Raw genomic sequence first — 16339 nt, forward strand, 5'->3', positions numbered from 1 at the left:
GTCTTCCAGCCTGAAATTGGCTTTGGCATTTGTGCGCTTGCAGATATCTTTTCTCCTGCCGTATGACACACAGCTTTGGATCTAAGAATAGAGATCGGTGGAGACTGAGGACCAAGCAGAGACTGTTATTTTCCAGTCCCCTTTGACGAGGCACGCACTTCCTCCCAACTGGTCCCCTTCACCACCTCAGACTGTTCTCGTCCTTGAACCCGTTCTCTCCCCCTGGAATTTCAGGATAGAGAGTCTCACTTTCCTTGACTGAGCAGTAGAGGCCGAAGAGCTGCTGCGAGGTCCACGTCTCTACCCTGCGTGTCATATGACACTGGATGGGTGGTTTGGCATCTCAGTTCTTTGTCTGGAAAATAGGCCCGATAACTGCTGTTAGGTAGCCTGTGAGCCCTGGGAATGCAGAGCTCGCCTGCGGACTGTGGGAGAATGTGCTTAAAAGCATTTCGCATCCTGGAACGGGCAAGCAGGGCTCCTTCCTCCCTTGTCCTTGGGAGACGCTGCTGATTTCAGCATTCCCAGGATCCTGAGTATTTCCTGTTTTCCTCTCAGGTTCCTTCTCTTCCACTTAAAAAATTAAAAAGAATAGTAGCTTCATTGAGGCATAATCCACATATCATACAGTTAACCCACTTAAAGTATATAGTGTACTGCTTTGTTTTGTTGTTTTTGTACATCTGGAGAGTTGTGGAACCATTACCATAATCAATTTTAGAGCATGTTCATTATCCGAAAAGAAACCCTGACCCATTAGTGGTCATTTTCCATTCCCCCCCATCTGCCCGAGCTGTAGGCCGCCACTGTTCTGTTTCTGCCTTTATTCGTCTGTCCTCAATATTTCATATAAACGGACTCACACAATATGTCATGTTTGGTGACTACTTCCACTTAGCATAATGTTTTCGAGGTGCATCCGTGCTGTAGTCTATAGTGCTTCAGTTTCTTTTTATTGCCAGATAGTAGTCCATTGTATGGATAGAACACATTTAATTTATCCATTCATCAGTTGATGGACATTTGAGCTCTTTCTACTTTTCAGGTATTATGAATAATGCTGCTGTGAACATTCATTTACTACAAGTGTTTGTGCGTACATGTGTTTTCATTTCTCCAGGGTGAATACCTAGGAGTGGAATTGCGGGTCAGGTAGTAGCTCTGTGTCTTCTGTTTAACCTTTTAAAAAAATTTTTTTATATGTTTGTTTATTTTTGAGAGAGAGACAGTGTGAGCAGGGGAGGGGCAGAAAAAGAGGGAGACCCAGAATCCAAAGCAGGCTCCAGGCTCTGAGGTGTCAGCACAGAGCCCGGTATGGGGCTCAAACCCATGAACTGTGTGATAATGACCTGAGCCGAAGTCGGACACTTAACCACTGAGCCACCCAGGCGCCCCTCTGTTTAACCTTTTGAGAAGTCACCAGACTGTTTTCTAAAGCGGCTGCTCCTAGTTTACGTTTTCACCAGAAACATGATGGTTCTAGTTTTTCCACATCCTTCCCAACACTTGTTATTATTTGGATTATCAGCTGTCCTAGTGGGTTAGGAGTGGCAATATGTCCCTGTGATTTGGTACATGTCCCCGATAACTAATGATATTGAGCATCTTTCTGTGTGTTTTTGGCCATAACTCCATGTCCTTTTGAGAGATGTCTACCAGATCCTTTGCCCATCTTCAATTGAATTATTTGTGTTTTTTATTATTGAATTATAATAGTACTTAAATATTCTAATTTTGGTCCCTTTCCCCAGCTTTTGAATATATTTAAAATTCCCCACACTCAAAAGTCACCCCCATTTGGCCTCTTAAATTATTGTTTGTATGTTCATGTCACAAATAGTTGTTGAGTACCTACCGTGTTCTTGTGCTGAAAGCTGCGGAAGGAGTATGACCAAGAAATGCAGAGTTCCTGAGCCCCAGAGCTTGTCAGCCAGTGCGGACGATAGACAAGTAATCGCACAGGCATTTAGTTTTAATGGTACCAGTGTAGGAGGCAGTGAGTGCCCTTAGCAGAGAGTCCTGACCTGGCCTTGGAAATCAAGGCCCATTCTCCCGAGGAAGACATGAGCTGGGTGCTAAAGAACGCATTGGGATTATGCGAGGGGTGGGGGGTGGGGCAAGAAGAGTGTTGTAGACACAGGAGGCAGTGTAGGCCACGGCCCTGGGCCTGAAGGAACACAGACACTGAGGAACTGTTAGAAGGTGAGAGTGTGGGCATAGGGAGGCAGGAGGGGGGCAGTGACTTGGGCAGCATGGAGGCTGTGGTAAGGATTTTGCCCTTTGTCCTAAGGGAAAAGGGAAGTGTTAGGATGGTCTTAAGCAGAGGCGAGGGATGGTAGATTCGCCTTGCCTGCTGCCGGTGGAGAGTGGACTCGAAAGGCCAAGGGCGCTCGGGAGGTGCGTTGCCATGACGAGGTGAGCGCCAGCCGCATCTTGGGGTTGGTGGGGGACGAAGAGAGCCAGGAGGCCTCCGAGAGGACCTGGGGGCAGGGACCAGTGGAGCCCGGCAAGGGGGGAGAGTGGGTGACGAGCGTAAAGGGCAGTTTGATGAGGATGCGCCGTGAGGGGATGGTGGTGCGATTCACCGAGAGCGTTGAAGCCACGTGGCTTTGGTGCGGGGACTCGGGTGGGGCATGTGAGGAGCTGAGCGCTGGGCTGGCCGGTGGCAGTGAAGGTGTCTACGCAAGGCAGCTTGGGAGCACTGAGCCCGGGCAGTAGCCCTGGGATCGGTGACTCAGTAGCCACAGAGGACTCCAGTGGGGGGTGGTTCTGGTGTACTAGCAGGGGCAGGAGGCAGATCGGCTTAGACCGAGCAATGAGGGCGGGGGGAGGAAATAGAGAAGGAGCAAGAAAATGTTTCTTAGAAGATCGTGTTGAGGAAAGGACTGCCATGTATTGAGCATCTGCATGTCCGCAGAGACGGTGGGCCAGGGCCAAGCGGGTGTCGACGGGGAAAAGCTTGGCAGAGGCCAGTCAGAGGAGGGACCTGCCAAGACACAAATTCTGTAGACCGGGGGATAAGCATAGATGATGCCATTATAGGAACCAGAAGTGTGGACAGCCGGCTTGAATCCTGCTTTACGAGGTCGGCGTGAGAATGTGTTGCCTGCGTGACCAGTGGACGTGTACTCATTGTCCCCTCCATGTGTCTCTTCAGGACGCCAGGAGGTCCCGCTTGCCCATCCTGAGGAGAGCGTCCCAGCCAGCAGGAGATGTGAGTCGGCCGCCCGCCCCCCAGGACCTGGTGACCCAGCTGCAGGGCCAGGTCCTGGAGCTGCAGGGGGAGCTGACGGAGTTTAAGGTCCGCAACAGGCAACTTCAGCAAAAGCTAATCCTGGCCGAAGCGATGATGGAGGGGAGGCCAGCGCCAGACGAGACACTCCTGAAAGGTGAGCGCCAGGAGAAATGTGTTCTCTGTGAGCGAGACCGATGAGCGATAGAGCTGCTCGAAGCGTCAGCCTGCTGTTTAGAGCTGCAGTAAGCTTGAGTGTAAATTTTATGAATTACAGTGATTAATCTTGACGCCTGACAAACATACACTCAAAGGAACACAATAAGGGAAATGAATCTGTTGTTTTCATTTTATTCCTGAGTCCGCATGGGGGGGGACTGGCCAGTGCTCGCAGGTCGCTGCGGCCTTCCCTGGGGGAGCGTGTGAGTACCCCGGCTGGGGAATGATTTGAATCTGGGTTTGTTTTTTTTTTTCTGGTTTTGTCTATGGAAGCCTCATGCATATGGCATCGTGTGTGTAAGCAAGAGTCCTCGTGGCAGGCTTTTCTAGAACATTCAGGCTCCATCACTTTGGGTCCCTCAGGGCCAATTCCAAGCCATTGTTGACCTTATGTCTTCCTCTAGAAGTGACCTGCCCCCTCGCCCACTTTGAATCTGTTGTTTCTGCCCTTGCGGGAGCTCCCAAAACAGAGAGCCCCTGGGTTAAAATGTGTCCAAGTTAGACTGCATAGACTCGGAGGGGGCATATGATGTACTGTCCCCTAGGCTGAAGCAGTGGCAGTGGTTTGGGGCCACCACCCCTTCGAGAATCTGAAGAAAGCGGACAGCCGTTACCACAGAGCATTGTAGGTTAGTGCACAGGGTGGGTCATGCCTCGTTTTCGGAGGGTTCATGAGCCCATAGAAATACACGCTCGCTCCTGATCTTGAACTTGTGCTTCAGGCAAATGATAGCAATACCCAATACCAAGAACAGCAGCAGTCTTTTATTTATCTATTCAAAGCCCAGTGATTAAATCCTCCTGTGTGCCAGGCCCCGCTGTGGGCCCTGGGGAGATGGTGAACGGAACAGGTGACCAAGGTCTGTGTATACTTGCGTTCCTGTTGTGGGGAGGAAGACAGTGAGCCGACAAGTAGGCAAACCATGTGTGAGATGGCAGGTGCGGTGGGGAGAGAGAAGGCAGGGCTGAGGCAACGTGGAGTGGGGTGGAGTTTGCTGCCGTGTGTGGAATGAGCTTCCCTGACGAGGTGACATTTGAGTGGAAACCAGCAGGAAGTGAGCGGAATAGTCAGTCAGCCTTGGGAAGTGTGCGAGCAAGGGCAAAGGCCCTGATGTTGTTTTGACTTTGGGAAGTTGGATGAACGAGAAGGCCAGTTCTGTGGCTGACGCGGAGTGAGGAAGGGCAAGAGGTCAGGGGGCAGCGCATCAGGTGGGCCCTCAGGGTCGTTCTAGGGCTTTGTCTTCTACTCAGGTAAGACCGGAAAGTACTGGAGGGTTTGGAGCAGCAGAGTCCCATGACCCGACTGCAGCTCTCAAGCAGGGGTTGGCAAAGTGCGGCCTTTGGGCCCTGCTCGCTGCCCGTTTCTATCGGAACATGGAAACACTCCTTCGTTCGCATCGTGTCTGTGACTGCTTTGGTGCTCGAGAGCAGCACTGAGTCCTTGTGTGGAGGTCGTGTGGCTCACAGAGGCTAAGATACCCTGTATTTGGCCCTTGGAGAGAAGTAGGCCGACCTGTGCTGTAAAGGATCACCTGTAATGTGTGCCATCAAATGATGGCGTCCTCTTGCGCTGAGGCGGGCCGGGCCGCAGGGGAGGTGGGCGCCAGTGGGTGTCGGGCGTCTGGTTTTAGACTGATTTGAGACGCTCGTTGACCGTCCCCGTGGAGATGTCAGGTCACGCTTGGAGTCGCAGGAGTCTGGAGTTGGCGCCGGATCTGGGCTAGGGCTGTAAACTCAGTAAATCCCAACATACTGCTGGTACTTGCAGCTCCGAGACTTGGAGCCTGGGGAGCAGATCCAGAACTGAGATGGGGACTCTTGTGAGTAGAGCTGGACAGAGAAGGAGGGGCCAGAGAGACAGGAAGGAGCCTCGAGAGGAAGCATCCAGAAGCGAGGTCAAGAGCAGGCTCGCTGTGCCACATATTGTTGATAAGACAAAGATGGAGTATTGGCCTCAGGATTTCGTCACGGGACGGTGTCCCCGGTGACCTTGAAGGGAGCTGCGTCCCTGGTGTGGCTGGACATGCATGGCAAGGCTTCCGGAGAGCCCATGGAGGAGGGGAACCGAGACGGCAGGAGCCGTGAGGAGCTTTACGGGAAGGCCATGTGGACAAGCAGGGCAGTTGGGACCACATTGACAGGGGGTCTCAGGGAATCGATGGATTGGGACTGTGGGGGCTGCAGCAAGGTGAGTGGTCACTGCTATGGCCTGGCAGCGTGAGCCGTGGAGCTGGAGCATCTCGGGAAGAGATCATGATCTGGAAGGGTCCGTGAGGAGTGAAGGCGCCTACGCTCTGCCAGGTCTGTGATAACGGGAACAGGGGAAAGAAACGTCCAGTCCTGGGGAGGCGGGGTCGGGCTGCCCAGGTCCTCAGGACGAGGGGGCAAGGTGCGTGTTGAGGGAGGAGATGGAGGCGGTTTGGGATTTTGCCATTGAGCAGTTTGCTCTCTGGGCTGGAGATTGCATCCGATGAGGGGATTGTCAGGGCAGCCCAGGGCCGGCGGGGGGGCTGGGCGTCGTGGACTTCCTGTGTCAGTGATGAGACAGGTGCCTGTTGTTTATCCGGCCCCATTGCCCACTTGAAATGCACCATCTAATTGCTGCTGCTTCACATCCTTGAGGCAGGAACAGTCCTTATCCCCGCTTGTCGTTGAGGCCACGGTTTCAGAGAGAAAGTGACTTGGCTACAGTCGTACTGGCACTGACTTCTGGAGCTAGATTTGAACCACTGCCTGATTTCGAAGCCTGTGCCCTTTACTGCTTCATAAAGCCTCGTGTGTGATACGTTGCGTGTGGGTTTTCTGACGATCTGTAGCCTGTGGCGTTTTCCATGTATCTTTGGGTTCTCGGGTTCACCGTAGTGGAGGTTTCAGGATGATTGGGGGCATTGGCAGTACCGCTCTTTCCTTCCCCCCTCCTTTCCCACTTTCTCTCCATCCAGCCACACAGCCATCGACTCATGCGTTCAGTGGATGTTCCCTGAGCACCTGCTGTGTTCCAGCCTCATGCACTGGGTGTAGGAGAGACACAGAGACACAGAGGAATGAGATTGTCTCTGCCTCTGAGAACCCCCTGTCCGCGGAAGTGGGGGGCACTTCAGGGAGGGAAGATTTTTATGGCAAAGGTGACTCAGCCCACCAGAGGCCCTGGCACTTTGCCCCGAGCTTGCTGTACGCACTTACCAGTGTTTTCCTCTCTTGCTGAGACAGGGAGCCTCAGCCAGGTACCTCCCTCACACGTGCCCAGGAGACCCCGAGGCCTCTCTCTTCCGGGAGGAAATGTGGGCATGAGTCTATAGAATTCATTTTCTCACTCACAGTTTTTTGAGAGCCTGGACTTAAACCATTTCAGACAAGCTGCAGTATATTTATGCTTTTTACGTCCTGTTATGGCAGCTCGATAGATTAATTTTATCTTATAAATTGCATTTTGCCTCCCCAGTGTTTTTATTTTCCCCATTGTATCTTTGTGTTCTCAGTTGCTTGGCTAAGTTTCAAGTCTATGGTTTTATTTATTTTTCCTTCTCTTCACGAACGCCTGTAGCCCAGCCCCTTGGGGGAGCAGCCTACCACGACAGCCCAGGAGAGCAGAAGGGAATTACAAGCGTGCCCGGTGTCTGCAGAGACCAGCAAGGGGACGGCGATGAGCACACCAGCGACGAGTCCGGTCAGAATTCAACGCCCGTGTGTGTTGAGCAGCTTCCGTGTGCCAGGCCCTCCTTGGGGTGTATTATAGAGACAAATTGTCACTAAGCCGTGCAACAGGCTCCATAGGACGTCACATGAGGAAGCTGAGGTTGTTAGAAAGAGTTGATCTGGGGTCATCCAGCTGGTGAGGAGATAGACGAGCAGAGGTGCGGTGGACCGTGTGGCCGAGCCTGCCAGTCCGCCAGCCACGCTGTCCTCCCGGGCCGTGGGCCGGGTGCTAGTGGGCACAGGACGTGTTCTTGGGGACCCTGCAGCCCGGCAGGCAGGCAGGCAGGCAGACCCCTGTGCGGTGCCGGCTGCGTTAGTTTAGCTGAGCCCCCCCGGGCCCCAGCTGCCCATGAGGCTGGGAGAGAGGAGAGCCTGAGCGACTCCTGCTTTGTGAGGTTTGCCAGGTATGTCAGTGGGAGAGGTCCAGAGACAAGAGTGAGGTCCCCCCAGGCGAGTCGTGTCTGTTTCCTCTTGGCAGTAGGGAGTGTTCTAAGCAGACAGATCGTCACAAAGGATGATAAAGGAATATTCATGTTCCCATTCAGCCAAAATGAACAAATGCTTACATTTTTTCTCTTTACCTTACATCCCCCCCCCCCCCCCCCCCCCCCCCTTGTTAAAAAAAGGAGTCACCTTTAATCTGGACCTAACTCGCTCCATAAGAAATAGTTATCTTCAGGAATCCTAAACTTGTCATGGGGCGGCTTTGNTTCATGTTCCCATTCAGCCAAAATGAACAAATGCTTTGAATGTGACTGGAGTTCAGACGCCCCCCCCCCCCCCCCCCCCCAGCCGTTGTTAAAAAAAGGAGTCACCTTTAATCTGGACCTAACTCGCTCCATAAGAAATAGTTATCTTCAGGAATCCTAAACTTGTCATGGGGCGGCTTTGAGAACATGGTCTCTGGGCGGGGGAGGGGGTGCTGCGTCCCAGGGTTTGCCTCCCCAGGGCCTCCCGTCAGTGCACCAAATGCCTGGTCACAAGGCATCTGAGCGTTGTGGGCTTTGAGGAGAAAGCCGCTCTACCAGGCAGTAAAGTACCCTTAGTGGAATTGTATAAAGTTCCAGAGCTGCACTATTTCCTCTAATGCAAATAAATAGGCCTGGAGACATCGTTTGATTTCTTGTTCATAGCCCGTTGGTTACTAAAGGCTTTGTGCTGACTGGCAGTTTCCTTTTCCCTCCCAAATCCCCATCATTAGTGAACTTCATTCCTTTTTCTGAATGTGCTTCTAGAATGTTGCATGGTTGCCCTCCCTGCCTGAATTAACCCCCTTCAGTCGTTGCCCAGCTGAGATCCTGTCTTTTAGGTCTCGGCTTAGATGTCATTTTCCAGGAAAGGCCTTCCTGAATCGCTCAGTTATTTAGACGGTGCAGTTGGCCTCCCAGATTTTGGTCTGATTCCACACGTTATTGGCCTTCACATTGAGGGTTGAGGAACGCCCCTCCCCGATCATGCACCCCTGCTATGGGAGACTCCAGTTCTGGGAGAGGTGGGTGCGGCGGGAGACAGGAGGCCAGGCTTGGATGGAGGGGCTGTGCCGCTTGCCCGCCCTGACCCTCTCTAACCCTCGAGTTCCTCTTCTCTGAAACAGGGATACTGGTGACACCTCTCCGGGTTGTCGTGAAGACTAAATGGACAGCACAGGCAAGGTGCTTGGCGCTCGGTGGTAGGCCAGGTCCTGGCATAGTTACGTGTCCTGGGGCCTTGCTGAGCCTTGGGTTCACACCACACTCTACAGCCTTTAACCCTCCCTCTCCCACACCCGCCATGCCGTGATTTCCAATGAAAAACCTGCCCGTGGCCCTTCATCGAGAGCTACTGGCCGGGAGCGGCAGAGCCGCACTGCGGTGGGTGCCCGTGCTGGGCTGCGAGACATGCTGGGTGCTGGCCCTGGCACCCGGGAGCCACGTCCTCGCTGCCGCTGAATCTCAAGGTGCTGTAGAGCAGGGGGCACTTCCAGAGTCGGAGTTAGGAATGCCAGTGTGTGAGCGTGAGGTTGTCGTGTTGTAGGTGCAAAGCCTGAAACGGAGGGTTAAGTGTTGGCCTGGGCACGCGCACTGTCCCCACCCTCCTGAGATGCGTGAGCACATGTAGCTCAACCGCAGAGCTGGCCGCGGCCGCACCGCGGAGGACATTTGTGTGGGTCTTAACGTTCGTCTCTGCCTCATGATTATTTAATAAAAATCATCAAAACTGCTCATTATTCCCCTGAGTGAACATTGCTCCTTGCCGTGAAATCCCAGCACCATGAGGTTGCAGAGAAACTTCCTGGACTTGGAAGGTGATTCCTGGGAACACAACCTACTGAGGTCTCTCCCTCCGTCTCTGTCTCTTACACTCATTCAGCCAGCTGTTACTTACCGAGTCCCGTCTCTGCCCGAGGCCTGGGGCCAGACCCTGGAGAGCAGAGACGAATGACATGCCTCACGTGAGAGTGCGGAGACTAGTGACTGTCACGCGTTTTGTACGGTAGAAATGCCATGCTAGGAACGCTTCCTTAGGCCGTGCAGCAGCTGCTTTCTAAAATAAAAAGAGCTATTCTGTGGTATTTGCATCGTGAGCAGAGAGATAAGAAGGGGCTACAGCCACGAGGAACAGTTGCAGAACCCAGAAATCGAAATATACAGCCTGGAGAGGGTTTTTGTGCGCCTTTGCTCCTGAGAGCTCTCCCGGGCCCCATGTCCCCGTGGTCTGCAGCCCCCGCTCGCTGGCCTCCCGCCTCCTGCGACGGGCGTCCTCTTCCATCTGCACATAGTTTCAGGGAAGCAGGGACTGTCATTATTAGCTGGGTTCCCTCACTACTGTGGGAAAGGTGCGTTTTGCCGATACTGTCCCCTGCGATCCTCAGTGATGTTCTTTCCGTGGAGGGGGTGAAGCTACTGAGGCTCAGAGAGGTTAAGTAACTTGCCTAAGGTCACGCAGCTGGTAAGTGGCACAGCCAGAGTGGGAAATCGGATCTGTTGGATTTTGAAGATGGGTTTTCTGCTGTATTCTGCTGCCTCCCAAGTATTCAGCAACCCTTGTTGGAGCTGAGGTTTCCCCAGACAGAGGGCAGTGTGGTATGTGATTGAGGTTAGAAGCTCTGGACCTGGGCCTGAGCTTGAGGCCTCATAGCAGGCACCCTAGACTAGACCTCATCTGGGGACAACCGAGGCTCTGGGACATTAGATTACCTGCCTAAGGCCATGTAGCTGGCAGGTGGCAAAACCGGGCGTGAGCCCCCTGCCCTTTGGCTTCAGAGCTACACACTCCTTCCACAGCACCGCTCCAGTGCTTAGCCAAGCCGGAGATTTAAACTAGCTGTCAGGGAACATTTCCCTGCAGGGTCGTGCATCAGTGAAACGGCTCACTGCAGGGGGCATCGTGGCACCTCCTGGAAACTGTTAGACTTGGAAATGAAAAGAAGACTCCCATCAGTGATGGGTTTTAGAATTACTGCTCTTTAATGGCACTTCTCGCACTCCCCGCTATCTGTCGGACTGCACCGACTTCTGGTCTCGGCTCGGTACTGTAGCAGGCACTGGGAACTGAAGGTGGAAGGCCGGTCCCTCCTGGGAAGGAGGGAGAGAGGGCTCCAGATAACTAAGTGCTAGGTAGGTAAATAAACGAGCCGATGTAGTTCCTTGGTTAGCGCCCTGCACATGGCACATTTGTCCCGGGCAGTCTGCAGAGGTGCGCTGGGAGCGCGGAAGGGGGTGACTGTTTTGTGCAGTGTGAAGATGGGCTTGCAGGAGAATGAGATCTGGATGTTGAAGGATGAGTAGGAGTTTGTTGAGTAGGCATAGAGGACCAAGCATCTTCCAGGCAGAGGGAACAGCACGTGCAAAAGCATGGAGGCACAGAGTGGCCTGGCATGTGCAGGGAGTTCTGGTTAATTTAGTAGGGAGTCTCCATAGGGGGTGAGAGGGGATATTCCTGGGAAGCTCGCCCAGAACGAGATCATGGAGGGACTCTAGAAGAGGGCTTTTGGGCTTGATCCTCCGGATACTGGGGATATCAGTGAACTTGAGGTGGCTGATGGTGGTTATCATGCTCAACTTCACTTTTCAGAATAGTTGCTCTGAGGAAGAGGGTAAGAGGCAGGACTAGGGTCAGAGAGGCTTGTTGGGCTGTGGCTGCACAAGGCCGGGGTGGGGTGGATCTGAGCCAAGGAGGTACTTACTGATACACATGTGTCTGATTTGCAGACTCTGAAATTTCCAAGCCCGATGGCCTGGCCATCTTGCCAACACACGAAGAGAATCTTTCTGAAGAATTTCCAGGCCCGACCCCAGTGACTACTTACCTGAGTTCTAAGAGTCCGCTTTCCACTGAAGTCAGCGTGATTGGGACCCACCATTCGGAGAACGTTGACACCTCAGGCGATACGGAACACTTAAAACAGAAAATCTGTGACTTGGAAGCTGAGCTTGAGGGCTACCGGAATTTCTTATTTCAGCTTCAGAAGCACTCCCAGTGCAGTGAGGCCATCTTCACAGTTTTGTGTGGGACAGAAGGGGCCCAGGATGCCTTGAACAAGCCCAAGGGTAGTGCTGATGAAGAAGAAATGACCTTTTCAAGTTTGCACCAGGTACGTTATGTGAAACACATGAAGATCCTCCGTCAGCTGCCCCTGGAGGTGACCGACGGCGGGCTGCTGGGGAGCCTCCGACAGCAGCTATTGGGTCAGAAGTGTCAGCTGCAGAAGGAGCAGAACTTGAACATGGAACTTTTCAGTGGAATCCATAACCTGCAGAATAAGTTCAGAGACCTCTCCCCCTCCAGGTACATCCCACCTCTGCTTCTTCCACTGTGGAAACGTACAGTTCACCTGGGTTGCCGCTAGGTCGGAGCCCATGAGCTGGGGTGGGGGGGTGGGGGGGATGCTGCATGGCAGTGGCGTGGGTTGTGTGCTGGGGAAGGCTCGATGGTGGGTTTAGGGCAGGCAGGCCTGGTGGAGAGGTGAACGCGAGGCCACAGAGAGCGGTGGCCATTCACTTTCTCGTGTTGTGTCTTCTGGAATGGGCAGAACAGATTTTGCCCTCATCGGGCTGGGAACATGGAAAAGGTATTGTTCCAGCCACAGGGGCAGTCGTGGTCCGTTTGCTGAATGGAAGTGTTACCTGGACCCCATTATTGGCTTTTACTGTGGGATTGAAACTGATGTTCTAGGCAGGGTAGGAAGAATATAAATATTTTCCCTATCTTTACTCTTTAAGGTTGTCTTAGAGAAATAAGCCTGTCTTGAAAGAGAAGAACTCTTAGGTCATGTTTTATGAGCATAGATATGTACAGTTTTGCTTTATGAGATGTGACAAAAAAGCGATCCGTTGCAAAGTTGACCTTCATTCGTCACTAATTTGAGACAAACACGTTATTCTAAATTGTCAGGAGCCAGAGTGAATTTTTTCAAGCCTTTGCAAACAGCAAGATGGGAGGAAGCTTGTATTCTTTTTTTTTTTTTTTTTTAATGTTTTATTTATTTCGGAGAGAGAGAGAGACAGCATGAGCAGGGAGGGTCAGAGAGAGAGGGAGACACAGAATCCGAAACAGTCTCCAGGCTCTGAGATAGCTGCCAGCACAGAGCACGATGCGGGGCTCAAACCCACGAACTGCGAGATCATGACCTGAGCCAAAGTTGATCACTTAACTGACTGAGCCACCCAGGCGCCCCAGGAAGCTTGTATTCTATTGAAAGGCAGTAGTGACAGACCCCTGGGTAGGCCCTTTTCTTATTTAATCCTCAAAATCACCCGGAGAGGTGGTGTTCCTAAATATGGATGAGGAAGTCGCCTCCAAGAGGCTTCCCTGATGGAGCAGATTGCCCACCGGGACGGGTGGTGGTGCTCAGAGCTGTCGCCAGTGCACCAGCCGCTGCGTCCTACCCGGGCCCCGCCCATGATCTTCCTCCCCCTGAAGCCCGCCCCGCCTTCACTGCTGGTGTCCCATGGTCTGTACCTGCCTGCACGCCACCGAAGGCCGTCAGCAGCCCGTGCACTGTCCTCATTTCAGGGAAGGGGAACACATTGAACTGAAGGGTCAGCGTCTTTGCCACACTGGGGCCGGGTCACCGTGGCCACCGTGTATATGAGCCACATTTTCCTGAACTTGGGCTTTTCTCCGTGCCTCCAAGTACTGGTGGGCTTGCACGGGAAAAGACCGATCTGGCGTCAGGAGAGGTAGTATTGTATGATGCAGCATGGGCTTTGACAGCAGACTGTGTTTGAGCCCAAAACCTTCCTCATTTAACTTTGCGATCTCGGAGTCCCTTTCCTCGCTGTAGACAAGGAGGTTGGGACGTTTGTTGAAAGATGGGGAGGAGCACTTACCGTATAAAAACACCTAATGCAGTGACTGACAGGTCATAGACCCTCCAGAAATAGTTAGGATTATGATTGGCCCCCTGACCTTTGGAGAGGAGAGAGTCCTGGTTTTGTTTTCCGGCATTACAGTTTCTTTTTTCTTCTTCGTGAGAATTTGTGGTGGGTCCTCTGACCCTTGGAGCACTTGTTTCTGTAATTCAGGAGAATATTTTTGAAGAGTTTATGGGAACTAAGTGTTCTCCTGAGTTCCTGCCAGTCTGTACTGTAATTGGGGGCTTTATAAGTTTAAAAATATCGCGGAAGAACCTTTGTTCCAGCGTTTGTGGGCTGTTTTGAAATCGAAGGAGTGACCTTACACACTTGCAGTTTTTCTAGAAGTATATGTACTTGTACAGCTGCGGGCTTTAAAAAATTGTGCTCTGTCATTTTTCCAATTAGTGTTAAGGTCACAAAAATGCAATTCTGAAGTGGTACAAGCATTTTCCTCCCCCCGCCCCCCCCACCCCCCCCTTTTCTCAGATACAATTCATTAGTTCAGTCCCAAGCCAGGGAGCTCTCCCTTCAAAGACAGCAGATTAAGGACAGCCGTGACATCTGTGTCGTTTACCGTCAACATATGAGCACCATGATTAAGGCGTTTGAGGAGTTGCTGCAGGCCAGCGACGTGGATCGCTACGTGGCCGAGGGCTTCCAGGAGCAGCTGAATCAGTGCGCCGAGCTGCTCGAGAAGCTGGAAAAGCTGTTTCTCAGCGGTAAGTAGGGCGAGGGCTTGTGAGTCTTGAAACACAGCATTGATCCACCCAAGACTTGTTTCGCAGGGGCCCTGGAGAAACCCACTTCCCTGGCAGTACTTACCTCTACTCTGATGAGGGGGCAGCAGGGCCACATGGCTGCTGTCCCTTCCGGGGTCCGACTGGGGATGTACACGAGGGAAGCCAGTGAGGAGGTGCCGCGCCCTCCCACCGCATACTTGCTCCAGATTTTCCAGAGAAGATGGGAATTGGGTTTTTTTTTTGGTGGGGGGAGAGGGTAAGAACTCATGAGTTTTAAATGTTGGCAGCAACAGACAAAACAAGCAAACAAAAAGCCCCCAACATTTATCGGTTAAAAAAAAAAAAAAGCTATTCAAGGGTCAGAGGTGGTTAGAACAGGATGAAAGAAAGCCTCTGCTAAACAGTTCGCTCTGTGCTAGGCACTTAAGTAAATGCTGTTGTGTTTAAATAAAAAAATAATCATTTAATCATTTGCAATGTTTTTGAGACTAGAACAAGAATTCTTTGATACTCTACCCAGCTTCATTAGTTTCGCCATATCTGCTTTGTTATTTTCTCTCTCTACGATACTCAGATCTTCCTCGGTTTGTGATGGGGTCGCATCCCAGTAGACTGGTCACGAGTTTAAACTATCATAAGTGAAAAGCGCATATGACACCCCTAACCTTCCAACACCATAGCGTAGCCCAGCCCACCTTAAGCGTGCTCGGAGCACGTACAGTGCCCTACCGCTGGGCACCACTATCTCCCACGGAGCCCATTTTATAACGTATTGTTGAGTATCTCGTGTTACATACCGAACGCTCTACAGAATGTCTGTGTGGGTCCAGAATGGCTTTATCAGTTATTTCCCCTCGTGATGGTGGGGCTGACTGGGGGCCGCAGCTCACCGTCTCTGCCCAGCACCACCAGGGAGAATCATGCTGCATCGCCTGAGCCCAGGAAAAGATCAAAGTTCAGCATTTGAAATACAGTCTCTACTGGCTGCCTGTTGCTTTCGCACCATCCTGAAGTTAAAAACTGTAAGCTGAACCATGTAAGTCAGGGACCATCTGTATATACACACATATGCACACACCTATGTATACATATGTGTGCACACATACATTATTATCATTGCTATTTTCTAAGATTTTACGTTATGTTAATAAAGTAGCCTTCATGCCCAGCACGGAGCCCAGTACGGGGCTTGAACTCAAGCTTCTGAGATCAAGACCTGAGCTGAGATCAAGAGTTGGACGCTTAACCAACTGAGCCACCCAGGTGTCCCCCCCCCTGCTTTTTTTTTTTTTTAAGATTTTATTTTTAAGTAATCTGCACCCAACACGGGGCTCGAACTCACAACCCCGAGATCAAGAGTTGCACACTCCGCCGACTGAGCCAGCCAGGCGCCCCACGTTATTATGATTATGATTATTATCTTTCCCTAACCCTCTGAGGATGGGTTGATGGTGTCCTGTCCTTTGCCCTCAGATGTGTCCATGTGTGTGGCCCCTCACACCGAGGACCGTCTCTTATACAGCCACAACACCCCTGTTAAATTCGTGACACTGTATTATCATCTCATAGACAGTCTATACTAAAATTTCACCAATTGATTGAATAATGTCTTTTACGAGTTTTATTCCTGATTCTGACCCAGGACCCCCTCCCTACGTTACATCTAGCTGTCTATCTCTCTGGTTTCCTTTAATCTGGGGTAGTTCTTCACCCTTTGTCCTTCCTGACACAGACCTACATGATGAGTTCAGGCCAGTGCCCCAGTTTGGGATTATCTCTTTCATTAGGATTAAGTTAGATTAGATAAATTAGATGAGACTCTGTGGTTTGGGGAAGGGTACTGCATAAGTATTGTGTTCTCATGGTATCGTGTCACGAGGCGCATGCCGTCGTTTGCCCCATGTTTGGTGAGAGCAACTTTGACCACCTGGTTAAGGTGATACATATCAGTTTCCTCCACTCTAACTGACAACATTTCCCCGTGTAATACAGAAGTAATTAACGGGAAGTACTTTGTAACCTTGTAAATACTTTGTTCGTCTTCAAACTTGCACTTGAGTTTTACTGGATGTTCCTTGCCTCTGTCATTAATTTCTACGATGGTTGGCAACCTG

General features: G+C 51.7%; 1 protein-coding gene across 9 annotated transcripts in view; it reads left to right on the forward strand.

The window, feature by feature from the left end:
• CDK5RAP2 (CDK5 regulatory subunit associated protein 2) overlaps positions 1-16339 on the forward strand; it is a 168210-nt gene that overhangs the window by 112108 nt on the left and 39763 nt on the right. For 7 of the 9 annotated variants that reach the window (XM_039234624.1, XM_039234620.1, XM_039234621.1 and 4 more), the window contains 4 exons: positions 3158-3389; positions 6996-7118; positions 11338-11914; positions 13972-14204. In XM_039234624.1, the coding sequence (XP_039090555.1) occupies positions 3158-3389; positions 6996-7118; positions 11338-11914; positions 13972-14204 (1165 nt within the window). The remainder of the gene's footprint in view (positions 1-3157; positions 3390-6995; positions 7119-11337; positions 11915-13971; positions 14205-16339) is intronic. The other 2 variants (XM_039234625.1, XM_039234626.1) reach the window with 1 other exon arrangement.

The sequence above is a fragment of the Hyaena hyaena genome, unplaced genomic scaffold, assembly GCF_003009895.1.
Source record: "Hyaena hyaena isolate Hyena2069 unplaced genomic scaffold, ASM300989v1 scaffold_90, whole genome shotgun sequence".
Lineage (NCBI taxonomy): Eukaryota > Metazoa > Chordata > Mammalia > Carnivora > Hyaenidae > Hyaena > Hyaena hyaena.